The sequence below is a fragment of the Ursus maritimus genome, unplaced genomic scaffold (assembly GCF_017311325.1).
Source record: "Ursus maritimus isolate PB19 unplaced genomic scaffold, ASM1731132v1 scaffold_9, whole genome shotgun sequence".
In the NCBI taxonomy this organism is placed as follows: Eukaryota; Metazoa; Chordata; class Mammalia; order Carnivora; family Ursidae; genus Ursus; species Ursus maritimus.
Window position 1 is genome coordinate 64,836,120 of NW_024427107.1, and position 19,764 is coordinate 64,855,883.

At 33.8% G+C, this 19,764-nt stretch overlaps 1 protein-coding gene across 1 annotated transcript in view; it reads right to left on the bottom strand.

Annotated features, from left to right (window-relative positions):
• Positions 1-1,260: 1,260 nt before the first annotated feature.
• Positions 1,261-19,764, bottom strand: part of TMEM65 (transmembrane protein 65) — a 61,304-nt gene continuing 42,800 nt past the window's right edge. The window contains exons 4-7 of the mRNA XM_040625775.1: positions 15,939-15,993; positions 15,039-15,081; positions 12,462-12,567; positions 1,261-6,071 (exon numbers count right to left, since the gene is read on the bottom strand). Coding sequence (XP_040481709.1) covers positions 5,970-6,071; positions 12,462-12,567; positions 15,039-15,081; positions 15,939-15,993 — 306 coding nt within the window. The 3' untranslated portion in view covers positions 1,261-5,969. The remainder of the gene's footprint in view (positions 6,072-12,461; positions 12,568-15,038; positions 15,082-15,938; positions 15,994-19,764) is intronic.

The following is a 19,764-nucleotide window of genomic DNA, read 5'->3' on the forward strand; positions in this document are numbered from 1 at the left end:
GTTTTAATTTCTAATGCAATAAATATGTTTATAACCTTCATAAACAAGCTCTTTGAGGACCTTAATATTTTTTTTCAGAGCTTTACAGCAGTCTTGAGACCAAAAAGTTTTAAAATCTTTGGTTTGTGATACTGAGAGAATTTGAGATACAATTACAAAGCTGTCCTCTGTGAAATAATGAGATCAGGAAAAGCACCAGCAAGCTCAGAGTTGGGTAAATAATGCCCTACTCAGAAAAAAGAGGAGTGCAGATAGGTTCTAGGAATTGTAGACTAATATACTTGATATTAATCCTCAGGGGAAAAATTAGAACAGATTAAACAGAAAGTAAAGTGGTCGCCACTGGCTCCCAACACAAGTTCACTAAGAATAAATCATGCCAAACCAAAAAATGTTTGTTTCCTTGATAACCAGTAGAACAGGAGATATATACATACCATATTTCCAATTAAGCATTTGACTATCTGTTACAAAACAATGGACGGGAGAACTGCCAGTAGAAGATGGACCATGAACGAATCTACCTGAAGCAAAATGTGGAAAGTTCAAAAATGATACAGAACATGACCCAGGGAAGTGTTTAGTACTGATACAGAATGGGCTGGGAGTCAAGTCAGAATTCAAGTTCCTGGAGAGAAGTGCACAGCGACGTGGGTGGCAAGGATTGACCCATTAAACAAATACCTACTGTACGCCCACCATGTTTCAGGCACTGTACAAAGCATTACAGATAGAAAACTGAACAAGCTGGATGAAACCTGTCCTTTGTGGCACTGACATTTGAAGTACAGTCAGATCTTTTCCTTCTTATGAAACGGGGGTATGAATTAGTATGGAAGAAAGAACAGTTAAAACTGTTAACCATAAAATGAACTAAAAATTAATTTAGATTTTTTTCTCCTCCCAGCTGGGGGTAAGGGAGAAAAAATGTTTGACCTATATACTTTAAAAACAGCAGCACAGGACATAATATACATTATAAAAACTGCATTTCCATTAGTCTGAGGTTGGGGAAAACAAGAGAAAATAAGGAAGAAAACAAATGCACTTGAGACAAAAGGTAAAGAGATGCAGAATAACCACTATTGTGCAGGAATGGTGATGGTAGGGTTGACAAGCAGGAGAGAAAAATTGTAATTCTAATTAAAGTACCCCCAGTTTTTTTTTTTTTCAACTAACTCTCTTGAACTCCATGTATATCTATCATCTGCATAACTATTTTATAATGGTAAAGCAGTACACAAATGTATAGCTTTCATATTAGCAAATACCAAATCTTTACTGAATTTCACAATTCTCACAGAAAATTCCTTTATCAAACGGTTTTTGAAGGTTCACCCCATCTCCCCTCAAAAGTAGTTTCTTTGACTTTAACTCTTCAGTCACCATTCTCACATTCTATTCCTGTAAACAAAAAGTTTGACTTGGACTTGTAGTTGTGGGGAAATCATGCAATCTCTCAGGTGCCTACTCTTTTTAATGGGTGTCAATAAAAAAATTGTTCAAATTTCTTTCATTCATAAACCTGTCAATGGCATTAACATATTTGATGTCATAAATTTTAATATAAAAACCAATACACAACACCCTGTGTCATACTGCTGTCAACGCAAGATCGGTAGACACTAAAAGTCCTGAAGCTTCAAAATTAAAATGTATGTCCTTGCTTTAAGTAGCACTCCATTTCTAAGTTAAAGAAGAAAAACTAATTTCAGTGTTCCAACTCATATACCAATAGCATTTATTGCTTTGGTAAAAACAAGTGATCTGTTAGATTTCATTATGAGCACAGAACAAACCCTAAATAATTTGCGGATGGGTTATCCACAGACTTTATGAATTCCCAGGTAGCTTCCCCAGGCTTCTGGGCCATTTCCCTCTACTGCTGTCAGTAAATATGCAGGGAGCATGAATTTTTCGTTTAATGCGAAACAAACGAAAAAAATCTTACAATACATTCGAAAGTGAAATATATCTCACATGTCTGAGATTTTCTTAACACGTATTGTTAACGTTCTCACTTCTTTCGGGTCTTCCCTGACCACTCTATAAAAATAAACCTTCACATATGACCACCAGTACTCTCCATGCCCCTTACTTTGTTTCATTTATCTCTAGAACTTATCACTGTCTGCAATAAAAAATATTTAAGCGCATATTTGCCCCACCGACACCCCCCACCCCAGAATAAACTTCATGAGAATGAGGATGTTCTGGCTGTTCCCTCAGTTCCTTGAGCAGTTCTTAGCACACGGTATGCACAGAATTTCTTAAATGAACCTGAGATTATAAGCACAATTCCCTTAGGTTATCGGTAAGAAAACAGCTCCACAAATCTGAAGGTAAAAGGGAACCTAAGCAGAGAAGAGACATTACAAAGTCCATACAACTGATGCCTATTACATAGTAACTAAGAGCACAGGCTTTAAACTTGGACAAAGTTGGATTCCAGTCCACTTATTAGTAGTGACCTCACAGGTCTAGTACTAACTCTCCATATAAAATTTATCCAGTATAAAATAGGGATAATAATAGCACCAACTTAATGTTGTTATTTAAAGTGGTTAAATGGGACAAAGTATGTAAAATACTTACACAGCAGCAAGTAAGTGCTTAATAAAAGGGAGCTAATATTATTATCATCATTATCACCATCATCATCTCACTCAGGTTCCACAGCCTAATATTTCCCAAAAAATTCCTGGTAAGACTGGCTATCTAGTTGCTCAGTCTACACAGCTGAGAAGTGGCAAATTAGACAGAGAATAGAGTTGCCAAAAGCGAGAGCAGTAAAAAGTTGGGAGGAAAATGGAAGTTTTCCTGAGGCACTACATTACAGCACAATAATAATGTCCATGGAGATGGTATTTAGCCACTAAGAAAAAGATGACATTATATTTAATACATTCTTTAAGATGGGAAGAAAATATAATTCTAAAATTAGGAAGATTTACTTCAAAATGGTTTACACAAAATTTTTGTGTGAAAGATAAACTTCCATTACCTTCAAAATTCACCTCCTACAGAAAAGGAGTAAATGAGGCGTTATTCTACAGAAGGCTTGGATATCTCTGCTGTAAAGACCCATCATTGTGATTTATGCCAATCTCTCTAGTGTTATTTTTGACATCCTATTAAAGATCAAACTGTCTCAAAATAGGATCATTCTTCTCTCATAATCTGTAATGGATCTCCAGTGTGGATTTCAGGGAGGTACTAAATAGCTCCATTTAACTGTCTCAGTGACATTGCTACAACCCTGTAAAAAATCTGCATTTATTTATTCTATTTCCTTTAGTGACAGAATAACCAGAGCCCTCTCTTAGAGATTAGGAAGAAAATAAAATTTCAAGATCAAAACCACATTCCAAATTTCTTAAAAGATATTTTTTTGTTCAATTCCTTTGTAAAAACATTGGTCACCGTTTAACATACAGTGGCAACAAAATGCACCCAATTCACATGCATCAACAAGTCAATAAATCATAATACATAGACAACATGAATTTCAAACAAACAGTACTAAAGTAGCTCATGTTGTATTTAACTATAGTTATGGTGCTTCCAATAAAGAAATTACTAATATGAGAAATAAGATTCCAGTTTCAATCTGAAATAAGGTTATCTGTGACAAGTACCATGAAGCAATGATTTTATGAAGTCATTATCTTAAAGGGAACCACTTTTCAGAAATCACTTTGTGCAAAGCACCAATACTCATGTAGAATAAGATGTTGAAAAGATGTGTACCTTAGGTTAAGGACGAAAGGGCTCCATTTTTTGAAAGTTAATTATTTGAATGATTCAAATATTTATTATGCCCCCAAATTAAAACATCTTTCAACATGTAGGTTATATATGCTATGTTTTGACCTTAAATAATTGTGCACATGTTCAGCTAAACTGAAAGGTTCTGAGGACTGGATTATTTTCAAGAGCAAAAAGTGAAAACCAAACATCAAAGCCCTTTCTAAACTCACAGGAAAGGATTCTGGATATGGGGTTTAATTAATAAGAAGAAAATTTAAGCACCACAATAAAATAGTTTTTAGAAAACAGAAAGGACTGGCAATATACAAGTTAGGAACAAATGCACTTAGACATCTAAAAAAAATTGTTTAAATAAGCACTCCAATCCTATTAGCTAAAATAATTTAAAAAATTCTTTTTGGTGTGTATGTAGTACTACGTGGAAGATAAAAACCACAATTCTGTTTGAGAAGTTCTATAATTCTAATTTGATCAAATGAGACTATTGTATTATTTGTACATAATAAGAATGTCATATATTTATTTTTATATTATATGATTTATTTTCTTCTTTTCTCTCAAAAATCTATGATTAAAGGATAGCTCTAAATTATTTTGAAGTGCACAGAGGGTAATTTATGACAAATTGCCTTGTGGGAAAAAAGAGCCCCTCTGAAAATAAGAGGTCAAAGTAAATATGTGCAAATGAAATTTTAAACTAAGGTAACTATAAATACAGCCATCTTAGAAGTTTCCCTTCTTTTGCATCTATTTAGCAACAAAAACAATTTCAGTGGCCCAAACAGTTATTTTAATTTCGGTTTTTTCTCCTCCATGATGTGCTTACTCTTACAACTAAGAGTAATTTTTTAGCATATACAACAGACCACATGCTAACAAACTTTAAGGGCTCATAAAATTAGACTTCATGACTCATATATAGTTGTACTATATATATCAGATGTGCAAGGCTGAAAATAAGCAATTTCAACCTAGAATATTATTTAAACATCACAAAAGAAGAAAAAAAGACCAAAAAAAAAATTTCTCCTCACGTAACTTCTGACTACTAGACTATTCATAGCAAAAAAGCAAAATATAAAATATTTAGTCTTCACCTCAAAGTAAGTTATCCAGAAATAAAACTCACTAAACAAGATAAGACATCAGGATTATGAGTATGGAGTACTCAGATTCATCAATTCAGATGAGAAGATGCTTTGGGGAAAAAGAAATCCATCCCAAACAATAGAATTTGTATCTCCTTAACCTTCCAAACCAGACTTCAACTTCATCACTTATACCATAAGCGTTCTCAGCAGTTCCTATTTTCTTTTTCTCTAAAAAAATTTTTTAGCCTCTTAATTTCCAAGTGTCATGTCAGACCCCTTATTTTACCCTAATTCTACAGTCCCCATTTATAAAAGACCCTAAAACAATCATTTTCTTCCCCTTTGGAGCAGAAGCTACCATGTAACGATTCAAAATTGAGAAATTAAAGATTAAAAAAATCAACTGAAAATAACACACTGATTAACATATACGGTTTTATGTAGTAGGGACACCACATTAATTACTCATTCTGATTAACCTCTGGCTCTTGAGACAGTGAGGTCAGAAAATTAAAATGAGTCAAAGATACTTAAAATACTTAAAGTGTGTGTCTATCTTGAATTGAGTAAGAGTTTAAAAAATGACAAAAATGATATGATTGTAAATGTTCAACGTAAAACAGTACAAAATTGATGTTGCCAAATAGAGTTAAAAAAAAACCTTTAACTTATATTAAACATTTTAAGTAATGTGGCAAAAATCTCAAGGCTGAGTTGTAACTAGAGAACAACAGCGACGACAGAAGATCCTTTCATGCATGCACACACATGAAGTAACAAATACGCAAACCCCAACTCAGTACAGTACGTCAATGACTGATACTTAAATGATATTTTGATATAGAAAGAAAGAGAAAAAGGTAAAATGTTGACTGCCATTGATGAAAAAGCATTTCAACAATTTACACAAAATGGATACTAAACATTTTTTAAAAAGATGTCCTAAGAAAACCAAGCCACAATAAGTTAGTGTTTTCCATAATACATGCTGAATTATTTGATCCCATATCTATACACTGTTATTGTCTTAATTCCTAAATGTTGTGACAGCATATTTAGTAATTGAGGTACATTAGTTTACATCTTTTTATAGATATTCTAAGAGGGTTAATTTTTCTTTTCCAGTTTTTCATCTTCTTCACCTCCTCCAAAGAAAAGCAAAGGAAACATTCCTAGAATGCAGCCAATAGTCACCCCAACAGCTTTGCCCTAAGGAAACAAAAGAAAACATTTTTTGAAAGTTATTTTATCCCTGAAAGAAGAATCCTTGCCTAAGTATCTACAATAAACAATTATTATGTATTATAAAATTCAATTGTAATTGCATTTCTTTTGATCACAGTAACTTAAATATAAAAATAAGCCACATAGGACAAAGGAGGCAAGAATATGCAATGGAGAAAAGATAGTCTCATAAACGGTGTTGGGAAAACTGAACAGCTACAGACAAAAGAATGAAACTGGACCACTTTCTTACACCATACACAATAATAAACTCAAAACGGATTAAAGATCTAAATATAAGACCTGAAACCATAAAAATCCTAAAAGAAAACATAGTAATCTCTTGGACATCAGCCTTAGCAACATTTTTCTGGATCTGTCTCCTCAGGCAAGAAAAAAAAAAAGCAAAAACACACAACTGAGACTACTTCAAACTGAAAAGCTTGAGCAAAGGAAACCATCAACAAATGACAAAGCAACCTACTAAATGGGAGAAAGTATCTATAAATGATATAACCAATAAGGGGTTAATATCTAAAATATATAATGAACTCATACAACTTAACACCAAAAAACAATCTGATCAAAAAATGGGCAGAGGACCTGAACAGACATTTCTCCAAAGAAGACATACAGACGGCCAATACATGAAAAGCTGCTCAACACTACTAATCATCAGGGAAATGCAAATCAAAACCACAATGAGGTATCACCTCACACCTGTCAGAATGACTAAAATCAAAAACACAAGAAACAAGAAGTGGAGAAAAAGGAACCCTCATGCACAGTTGGTAGGAATACAAACTGGTGCAGCAACGGTGGAAAATAGTATGGAGGTTCCTCAAAAGATTAAAAATAGAACTACCATATGATCCAGTAATCACACTACTGGGTATTTACCCGAAGAATACAAAAACACTAATTTGAAAGGATATAGGCACACTTATGTTTACTGCAGCATTATGTACAATAGCCAAACTATGGAAACAGCCCAAATGTTCACTGATAGACTGATGAATGGATAAAGACGTCGTGTGCGTGTGCACGTGCACACACACACACACACACACACACACAGGAATATTATTCAGCCATAAAAAAGAATGTAACAATATGAGGGATCTAGAGGGCACCAGGCTAAGTGAAATAAGTCAGAGGAAGACAAATACCGTAGGATTTAAATCATATGTGGAATTTAAGAAAAAACAAACAAAGGGGAAAAAAAAGAGAAACAAACCAAAAACAGACTCTCAACTACAGAGAACAAATAGATGGTTATCAGAAGGGAGATGAGCAGAATAGGTGAAGGGGATTAAGAGTACACTTATTTTCATGAGCACTGTGTAATATATAGAATTGTTCCATCGCTGTATTGCACACCTGAAACTAATTTAACACCGTACGTTAACCAGACTGAAATTAAAAAAAAAAAAGAAGAAGAAATAAGAAATGTTGGGGAGGATATGGAGAAAAGGGAACCCTTGTGCACTGCTGGTTGGAATGTAAATTGGTGTAGCCATTATGGAAAACAGAACGAAGGTTCCTTAAAAAATTAAAAATAAAAATACTATACGACCCAGTAATTCCACTTCTGGGTATCTACTCAAAGAAAATAAAACCACTAATTTGAAAAGATATATAAATAACCCAGTATTTAGTGCAGCGTTATTTACAATGGCCAGGATATGGAAGCAACCTAAAGGTCCATCAATAGATGAATAAAGAAGATGTAGTATATGTGTATGCGTGCACACACATACATATACACGTATGCAGGTATATATGTGTATGTATGTGTACCTATATGTATATGTGTGCACATGCATGTATACTACATATATACATTTGTATACTTGCATGTGTATATGTATACACATGTGTATGCGTGCGTACACACACACACACACACACACACACACACACACAGACAATGGAGTATTACTCAGCCATAAAAAGAGAATGAAATCTTGCCATCTGTGACAATGTAGATGGACCTAGAGGGTATTATGGTAAAAGAGATAAGTCAGACAGAAAAAGACAAATAACATATGATTTCACTTACATGTGGAATCTAAAAAACAAAACAAACAAAGTGGTGATATGGAAAACAAAGTGGTGCTTGCCAGAGAGGAGGAGATGGAGGGGATGGGTGAAATAGGTGAAGGGCAATAAGAGCACAAATTTCCAATTATAAATAAGTCATGAGAAAGAAAACTACAGCATAGGAAATATAGTCAAAAATGTTGTAATAACTTTGTATACTGAAGGATGGTGACTATACTTATTGTGATATTTTGTAATATATACAATTGTTAAATCACTATGTTGTACACCTGAAACTAATACAATATTGTATGTCAACTACACTGCAATTAAAAAAAAATAATAAGCTACAAAAAGGCTTTAGAACAAGTAATAAAGTTCAATGCAACTAGAAAAGTTTTTTTTCAAATTGCCATGAAATAACACCAAAGAAATATTCAAGTAGAAAAATACCTTCTAGAAATTGTACATACATTTTAACATCTGAAGATAGGGAAAAAAAACCTCACCAAATACTCTCAATATATTTGGATTTGCTCCCTTTTGTATATATTCCTTTTCAACATTTATCCCCATGTATACCTAATTATATGTAGGTCTAGTCATTATGTAAACATAGCTTTGTTTTCTGCCTCTATTCTCCCCCTACAGCCACACACGTTATAAAAGCTCTTTTTTCAAACTTTCATAAACTTAATAGAAAACTTCTAAATTCCACTGAATTGATGGCCTATAATCTGTATAAAGCTCTCTTTATTCCATTAAAAGTCACTGCTACTTTTTCACCAGTATATGTGATATTACAATAAACATTTCCGTGTATAGTTTTTCCCAATTTATTTAAAAATCAAATAATATGAATATTTGCGCATATTCATAGGGCAATGAATGCCATGCTGTCTATTCTAGACAAAAATGACTGCAAATACACACATATCAATTGAAAGACAGTAGACCTTTGAACAACACAGGTTTGAACTGCGTGGATCCACTTATATGTGGGTTTTTACAGTGCAGTATTATAAATGTATTTTCGTTTCCTCATGATTTTCTTAGCAACATCTTCTTTTCTCTAGTTTACTTTCTTGTAAGAATACTGTATATATTATGTATAACATACAAAATATGTGTTAATCGACTATGTATGTTATTGGTAAAGCTTCCAGTTAACAGTAAGCTATTAGTAGTTAAGTGTTTGGGAAGTCAAAAGTTGTATGTGGATTTTCAACTCATGGCGGGGATGGTGCCCCTACTCCCAGGTTGTTCAAGGGTCAACTGTATATGTACACGTATATGTATATGTATATACACATACCAATTTTAGTACAACCATACCTACACTATGAACACTTTTAAATTTTTAGTTTTGTAAATAATTTTTTAAATTTGCATTTCTAAGATGACCATCAAGGTTAAACCTTTTCAAGTAAGCTTTATTTCTTCACACAAACATTTATTGAGAAATCTGTGTGCCAAACTCTGTGCTAGACACCAGAGAGACAATGACTAATTAGATGCAGTCTCTCTCTTCCAGGAACTTCCAGTTAGTTATATAGAGAAAAGCAAATAAATAAAAAAGTTCCATCAAACATTACAGATGCTATGATAGTTAGCTACATAATCAACAGTCTTGGATAAAATGGTTTTTCCTATACATTGTCCATATATCTAATAAATTTCAAGATTAAACATTAGTGTTTCGACAACAGCTTGCATAAAAATTTTCCACTCTGTTATTTTTGGGGTTTTGGTCGTGGTGGTAGTGATGGTGGTGGTGGCATATCCATACTTTATATTAATAGTCAGATTTGTCATTTTCATCATGTCAAACTTCAAAAAGTACCACTCCTACAGAGTTTTAATAAGCAGAAATTTTCTTCATTCCAGATGCTGAAAAAGTTTATCCTACATCCTTATCTTGACCTTAAAGTTTGTATTCATTTATATTTATTTATATACACAGAGCGAGACTATTTTATTTTAGATTCCTGACTTTCCCGTATACATGAAATGTCCATTGCCACTTCTACTTCTTGGCCATTCTGTTAGAATGCTTGTTACTACTGTCCATGGAAACCAAGGCTTCCCTCCCCATTCATTTTAGGATCACCAGTTAATGAATCCCAACCCAATTATCTCAATGGGGCATAAAGTCAATATGGCAGAGAGGGAGGAAAGAAGCGGGATATCCTGATTCAGAACCTGAAACATCTTTCCATTGAAAAATCAGTTACTTAAATATTACCATCAGGTCTTATGACAGTCTAGGCCTTATAATTAACTACACTGGGGCTAACCTAAGAACTTGAGCACATCCATAATATGGTTCTGCAAGAAAATATTTTCTGAGTTTCAAACAGCTAAATTATAAACAAGCTTTTAAAATACAACCTATGTCAACAGGAACCGGCATGTGCATTTGCATATATTCCATTATAGGTAAATTTCAGAGTTAGCTTATGTCATGACTAGATTGTTAATCACTAACTTAAATTACTTCAGACTATTCGTTAATTGAATGTTATGGTACAGAGTAGATTTGATCCTAACATAAAAGAAGCAGAATCAACAACTAAGAAGTAGAATCACTTCATATGCTTGTGGAAGATTCATCAAAACACACACACACACACACACACACACACACACACACACTATATATAAATACTACCTTAGTAATTGAAGTACTTTTATAATAGGAGAGGGGAATGGACCTGCTTATAATACAGAAAGAAAACAGAATTATCAATTACATGAGAAGAAAGCCCAGGAAAATAATCTTCTCTTGATCCTGACTGTAGTGCTAAAATGTTAAGCCAAATTGCTAGAATGTTAGAATATCCTGATTCTTCAACAACTCTGGCAGATATTAGCCAGCTAATCTCACTTCAATTTACCTACAAATTGCAGGATATGGACACATATATACGATTTTTTACAAAGAAATAGATAAGTCTAAGGTGGAGCCTGAGATTTGCATTTCTAACAAGTTTCCAGGTACTGTTGGTCCTGCTGGCCCTGGCATTAAACTTTGAGAAGCACTGTCCTGTATAATCTCACTTTCTCCCATGGTTTTATCTATCACCTTTTTCAGTGAGGCCTGCAGACCCCCCTATTTAATCCTACAAGCTGTTTCCATCCCAGCATTCTCAACCTCTTTTACCCTGCTCTGCTTTTTTTCTTTAATTCCTATAACATTTGTGAACTTCTAGTACATTACAGCATTTTATTTATCAGATTTTTTATTGTCTTCTTTCCACTGCTAGAATGTAAGATCCACCAGAAAAAAAAGATCTTGTTTTATTAACCAATATATTCAAAATTCCTACATATGTACTGTGCATATAGTAGGTAAACAATGAATATTTGTTGAACGAATGATTGGTAATACTCATCATCTCTAATTCAGACCTCTTTAACTCTTGACTTTTAATCCAAATGCCTACTAGGTATCACCACTTCAATGTCCTATATGCATCTCAAATTCAACTTATTGAATTGAAAACAGAACTCATAACCTTCCCTTACTAACTTGTCCTTCCTCCTTTTCTTCTTGACTTTTTTGGTGGCATTGTGATCCATCCAGTTTCCTTCCTATTCAAAATTCTTCACTAGCACTCCATCACCTAGGTATGAGGTTCAAACTCATTGGTATAGCTTATACAATGTCTTTTCTGTCTGATCCATTCTTATTTCTCCAATGCCGTTTCCTACTGCTGCTTCAATCTTCAACTACTACATATTATAGTCCAGCGATACCTAATTTCTTGTATTTCTCTGAATATACCCTGTTTATCATGTCTTTCTACTTGTTAGTCAATATATTCAGAATTCTCTTGTTCACCTAGTAAACATCTCAATAACACAAAAATCAGCTTAGATCCAATACTCACCAAGAAATCATCCCACCAAAGAAATTTCTCCCCACAAAGTATTAATTCTCTTACTTGTGCTATTGCTATATTTAGTGCATAATTCTATAACTGCATATGTCACACTAAATTATAATTTGTTTACAGGTCTGGTTCTTCACCTAAACAATTCTTAAAAATAACTAATTTATATTCATTTTATGTCCTTCAGTCTCTAGACATGACAGATATTCCTTAACATTAACTGAATCATATAAAGAATATTCTAAAAATCAAGTACACCTACAAAAAACAGACAATAAAAAAATATTATTCTTCTGAAAACTGCCAAAGCTTAGACAATTTTTGTTAAAAACTCCACTAAATCAATTTAGTCTCAAATTTCTCAAAGGACTTGAACTCTACAGTATCTTGCTCTGGCTACCTCAATTCATTATCATAAACCATATAAAGTACTTACAAAATGTGTACTAACACGTGTTTGCCACATGTCCACTTGTTTTGGTGTAAGATCAGGAATTGACAGGCCTAATCTGGAAGCCAAAGCTTCAACGTAGCCTGCAAGTCTTTAAAAAAACACAAGGACAGAATATAAGTTTTTAAAGAGACACATGAATGTCCTCAGATAATACACTAACTGCTACAAAAAGAAACAAGATAATTTTACACCTGTAATTGGCACTCCAGAAATGGTGTAAATGTTTTTTACAATTTTCATTATTATGCATAAATATATACAGTTTAAAATATTTTAATATTAATATAGTCATACATAAACTAATTGACAATTACTTTCTTATTTTATTTTATTTATTTATTTTTATTTATTTTTTTGAGAGCAAGTGAGCGGGGGGTGGGGGGGTGGGAGAGGGGCCAAGGGAAAGGGAGAGACAATCTCAAGCAGGCTCCACACCCAGTGCAGAGCCCGACACATGGCTCAATCTCACAACCCTGAGATCATGACCTGAGCCGAAATCAAGAGTTACATGTTTGGGGCGCCTGGGTGGCTCAGTGGGTTAAGCGTTTGCCTTAGGCTGGGGTCATGATCCCAGGGTGCTGGGGTCATGATCCCAGGGTCCTGGGCTCCAGCTCCGCATTGGGCTTCCTGCTCGGTGGGGAGTATGCTTCTCTCACTCCCTCTGCTGCTCCCCCACCTTGTGCGTGCACTCTCTCTGTGTCAAATAAATACATAAAATCTTCAAAAAAAAAAAAAAAAAGTCAGATGCTTAACTGACTGAGCCATCCAGGCACCCCCTCTCTTATTTTAAGAGATAATTTCAAGGTATATAAAAAATTTTTGCAATAAAATTACAGTCATGCACTTACTCCAAATTCAAAGCAAAGCACGTTAACATATGATACTAGATTAGGGTGCCTGGGTGGCTCAGTTGGTTAAGCATCTGCCTTTGGTTCGGGTCATAATCCCAGGGTCCTGGGATTGAGCCCCGCGTCAGGCACTCTGCTCAGTGGGGAGTATGCTTCTCCCTTTCCCTCTGCCCCTTCTCCCGCTTGTGCTGTCTCTCTCTCACCCACTCTCTGTCAAATAAATAAGTAAAATCTTAAAAAAAAATGATATTAGATTGATATACTAAGAAAAACAGCCTAGAATTTTCAGGGCAATCTCAAGTGTTTATCAAGTCTAACTTCCCATCATTTATTGGATACAAACTCACTTTGTGAACTGTAAGAAAGTAAAGAAATTTGCCAGTTAAACTACGCATACATCAATTATAAGATGGATCCCAATATCAGATATATTGAGTTCTAAAAAAAACTGTGTACCTAAGAATCAATAAAATGTATTTGTTATTTAATGATATTTTTTAAAGGCAAAGTAGAAATAGTTTTTAAATATAAAGACTCCCAACAAAATCTTTGTCTTTAACCAAAAATAACTAATTAATGATGCAATCTAAAATTAAATGGCTTTAAAATCTATTAGATCACTTAGTTCTATTAAATATAAAAAGCTATCACATAGCTGTAATATTACCATTATTAACCTTAATGTTGGAAATGGAGAAATAAAATGTATAAGGGGTGATATCATTATAGATTTGTGTCAGGAATCTGAGAAATATAAAATTTCTGCACTGGCCCAGAAGCAAAGAAATTTTGCATTTTAACAGTAGCTTTGGCCCCAAACTCCAGTACAGACGTCTAATACGCAGGGTCAGATCACTTATGAAGCTGCCTTTTCTTAGGTTATAAGGCTAAATAAACTTCTGCTAGGCCCAAATCCAAATCTCAAAAATTACCACTCTCATGAACAATGGAAGGAAAAAACCGAGCCAAAGACTGGGCAAAAGAGAATATGTTTACCACAATAATTAATGCCAACTTAGTCTAACTTATACTTCCCAGGCTTCCTCAAGCTCAGGAGGCAGCGCAGGCCATGTGCTGCTTGGAAAAGAGAATGTAAAGTGAGAAAGAGAGAAAGGTGGCCTTTTCTAAGTAGACATCCTTGATTTGCTTCATCATTCCAGCCACATGGAATAAAGAGAGCAAAAACCGGCCAAACCCACGTATGCTCTGGCCATTATTCCTTTTGAAAGTTCCTCTCTCCAGAAAACATGCCCAGTCAGTATCCTCACATTTAAGCCATATCTCCTTCTTTGAGCTTAGTGGGAGAAGAGTGGGGTGAAATAATGATGGGGTTCTTGGTTTATTCCCGTCTCAACTTGGAAATGTCTATAAAATATATACGAATATTTCAGTAAATGGAAATTAAACTGCTTACATTACAGTCATTTTAGAAAAACTTTTTGCATGTATCAATCTCTTGAGAAGATTTTAAACACAAATTCTAGGTCCCTAAACCCAGAGACACAGTTCTGAGGTATAACCCAGGCACTTTTATTGATACACACCAAAGATTTAGTATTACTGATTAAGAAATATTAAATTTAAAACTTTAGTTTGAAAACACACACAATAAATGTCCCGTATTTCTTATCTTTCTCAATTAAAGAATGGAGAAGAGAAAGAGAGCAAGGTCAGTACACACATGCACAAATGAATAAATGAATGGACCTACCCAAGTCCAGCTAAATCTGACACAAGATTTCCCAAAGCAGCAGCTAAAAAATTGAGAAGTGAATAAGTGAATTGTTACATGGAAGTCAGAAAAATCATTACACTACATCGCTATATCATCAATAAAGCACTGATCTGGAAGACTAATCACAGTTTCTGAAACTACAACATCTATATCCAAAGTAACTCATTACATGGCTCTGAATCTCAAGATTTCAAAATAGAACACAAGTCTCTTGGAATTATACTGTTCTCCTTCCATCAGGTAGTAGGTTTTTTTCTGTTGTGGCAGCCAGTTTCCATTTTGGTTTCAATACCTATACAGTATTTTGTAGCTTTATCTTTCATTATATTTAAGGAAATTTGGATATTTAGAAGTTAAAGTAAAGCTTTATGCATAGTTCTGAAATTGAAGAAAATCACAGAGAAAAATGTCTCTTTCATGAACTCATCTACTTCATGCTTTCTACACAATAAACAAACACTGAACCATTCCTAAATTTCACCATCATGAAAAACAGAGTGGTAACTAGGGGAAAGAAGGTAACAGAACCAAATTAGATTTTCAATCTTATATTTCCTTGTTTGATTTTTCTACTCAACTTGAAAATAAATTAGTAGAAACAGGAGTAAAAAGGTAACATTGAATTAAGAGAAAAACTTATTTTAACATAGTCAGTACAGCAATGTTACTCATTAACTAACATAAAGTACCTAAAATTTCTCAGGAAAAAAGTGCTACATATACAAAATTAAGAATTTGAAGAACAGGATTAAGGAGACAAACTAACAGACATCTCAATGAGTAAACTTTTTAAAATAAATCATCCTCTTCTAAGTCTAACCTGCTAAAATGTTTTATAAATATATGGACAATGGAATAATATGACTTATTAAATACCTGCCATAGTTGAAATTCCCAAAATAATTCCAATAGACATCTCAATATGGGTTCCCTAAAAAATGATTACAAAGAAATTAATCCTAAAAATTAATGCTGAAGTAACTATAAAAAAACAGCAAAGTATTAATAAAAACAGATAAACTGGTTAAATCCACAGGTTATTACAGCAAAATTATAAAATAGGCAGAAATATTCATATAATGCAGTGAGGTACTTAGCTATTAAATATACACATTCATGCAGAAACATCAATATCATTTGATTCATTAAAATTAGGCTTTTGTAAAAAATAAAAATAGCAGCAAATGCAATTATAATACAAATAGCAATATAACCCATCATTAAAAATCTAGAATTTGTATTTTCCACAAAGACAGATTCTTTAAACCTCTTGGAACAAAAGACCAATTCACCTCACTTTTTAATTCTGAACAATACATCTATATTATTGTTATTTACTCTATCAAAAGAGTAAAAAAAAAAAAATGGACTAAACTAATTTCTAGGGACCCAAGAGATCAACGACTTCAAAAATTATAACACTGAGTTCGTTAACCATTAAGTAGTGAGACTATATGATTCATTTATGAGCAACAACAGCATTTTGCACAATAGATAGAGCCTCAGTAAAAAACAAGGTACTGAATTTACTGAGAGTTTCAGACTTTCCACATCCATCCCATTCCCCTGTAAACAAGAGGGACTCATATTCTACTTCCACTGTAAAGAGAAGGAACTGGAATGAAGAAGATTAAACATTTCTAATGGGTCATTAAACAGAATAAAGAAGAAATCCTATGATCTATTGTGCTAATTGAGTTCTAAAGCTAGGGCAATGCTGCCATAAGTAGACTTAATTTTCCTCCTAAATACTGATGCTTGAAAATTTCTAAATAAATTTTAAAATCTCAATGATACTTATGGAGGAAAAAAAAAAAGAACGTCCTATCTGGTATGCAGAAATATTGCATTACTCAATTATTTATAAAACTGAAGAGACACTGAGTTAAGTTTCCTCATTTTTCTCTCCCCTAGGCCTTTTGGTTCCATCCCTTTAAAATACAATTCTTGGGGCGCCTGGGTGGCTCAGTCAGGTAAGCGCCTGACTTCGGATCAGGTCGTGATCCCAGGGTCCTGGGATCGAGCCCCACATTGGGCTCTCTGCTCAGCAGGAAGCCTGGTTCTCCCTCTCCCTCTGCCTGCTGCTCTACCTGCTTGTGCGTGCTCTCTCTCTTCCTCTCTTTTTCAAAATAAATAAATTAAATTAAAAAAAATACAATTCTTGTTGGATATGGAGAGAACAGCCTGATGCATAAAAGTCTCCCAGGTATTTAAAAACACAAGGAAGGTTGTGAAAGAATCCCCAAAAAACAGATTTCAGAAGAAAAAAAGAACAGAACATGCATAAGGAATAAAGATGTGTGTCTTTACATATGGATGGGAAAAAAACACACACACAAAAAACCCCCACAGAAAACTGGAACACTTATATAGAACAAAGGACCTAACAGGTACAGTATATAAAAAATAAATATATCATCTTTAGCAGCAATGAATCATTAGGAATGCCCCAGGAAAAATCTATTTGCAATACATGTATAAAAAGTATTCAAGTGCTTAATCATTTAGTTGAATTTAAGAAACCTGAAGGACCTTCTAATAACATAAAACCTCCAAATAAAGTCAAAGACAGTTTGAGGACAACGGACTATCAGTCTTTCCTTTTTCCCATAGTCACATCAATTTTTATGTTGTACATCTAATACTAGTTATCTTCAATCTACATCTGGTTCATCACCTGAATACAATTAAACTACTCTAGAATTCTAACAAATTCTATTCTAATTAAATTGTAAGAAACGTAATCCAAAGAAACGTAAAAAAAAGTAATACAAAAAAGTAATACAAAAATAAAATAAAAAACTATGAAACCAAAGGCTGAGTATGAACAGCAGCCAACAATAAAGGTCAATCTATTACAGGAAGTTACATAGGAATTTGTTTTGATGACTACAACTAGGATAGCAACCAAGAGAGTACAACAGGAAACAGGAAAACATCAAATGTCTATGGCATGATAGAAAAGAAGAATCAACCATTTCCTTAACTTACTATCTTAAAACAGTCATAGCTGTCCCACAATGTTAGGAGGCAATCAGTGTTTTTAAAAAATTACAAGGTGAAAAACGTTCTTAAGATAATGATGACTACTTATTTTTCTATTCATAGACTTTAGAATTATATTATTTATGTATTTTAGTTTCAGCAGTCTATTTATTATAAAACCTCTTTGGGAAATTTCACTGTCCCTGAAGTATTTTGCAATTACCACTGAATAACAATTTTGCCACACATACACTGATCTTACTCAGGTACTGAAGCCAGTGGTTTAAACATTTATTTCAGTATCATGTACGTAAAAACTGGTATATGTCCTTGAAACTGGATTTCAACGTAAACTTCAAGAACAAGTATTACTAACTTGGGGTCAACCATCTCAGACCTGGAAAAACAGTTCGCTCTCAGTTATACTAACAGTGAGACACAGGCCCGAGTAACAGAAAACAGTAAAACAACATTACAATAATTTGGCTCTAGAGTGTTTGTGTTTCACTTTGTTGGTAGCTGTATTTAGATGCAGATTATCTGTTACTTTAGATATTTATTTCAAATAAATAATAACACCCTGTGAAATTCAGGATCTATGAAGCTACCCAGTTCCCCTATTCCGATCTCTCTTCAAAATCTCTATTTACCCTTCTTTATGCAAAATATATCATCTCAATACTTCCTTGCAGCAAGGACAGTCTTTTAGGATTTGACTATCTAAGGTCTGCCCTATTTAGGTGGAAAAAACAAATGAATATGAAGGTGGTAGTATGGATACCAGCTGTCAATTAAGACAAACTGAAATACTGAGTTGTGTAAAACCGAAAGAAATATTTGTCACAGAGAAACTTCAATTCAGACAGTTTACTTAAGAACACATCAAGTCTTATCTATAGCTTATAAATTCATCATAATGGGGTTTTCATTATAATTAGATATGATTTATTATTTAATAACTATTTAAATAATCTAACCAACTCAAATTTTAGTAATTTCACTAAAAGCAGTGTGGTTCTAAGTTGCTGAATATTCACAGATATATTCTCATATTCACAGATATATAAATTGGCCAATTTAATTCTTATACACATCTTAGGAAAATGTCATAAGCAGTCAAAGAACTAGCATACTGAAATTGTATTTCAGAGGCTCCTGCCAGGCTGCTTGGCTGAAGAACTACACCATGGGTGCTTCCACATTCAAGCTGTGCACGTGTCACCTGCTGTGACTACTTAGGCAGCAGGATACCTTCCTGCTATGTGCACACAGGTCAGGAGCCAGACTTTCTGGAGAGCTGAGCACCATTAACCTGCACATAAGATGAGACTATAAAATAGCAAAAAAAAATTCTTTTTAGATATTCTTTAAGCAAATTTTATAATGTACACAATGTAAATTATACTTTTACTCCCTGTTTTGAAACCAAATACTCTATTTATGTTCATCTGTAGTACATGTGACCTCCAAAACACCAAAAAACAACACAACAACAAAAAACCCTTGCTCTCATCTGACTTTTCTCACATTTAATAATCTTAAAATCATTTTTTTTTGAGCAGTCTCCTACACAACAGCTACCATTTACATCATTTTTTTCAAGTTAGAGTCAGTGAAGAGAAGTGGATAGAGCACTGGGCAGTTTTAGAAGACTTGCATTAAAATCCATGGACTCATCTCTGACTTTAGAAATTGGACCAATATTGGCATTCATTAA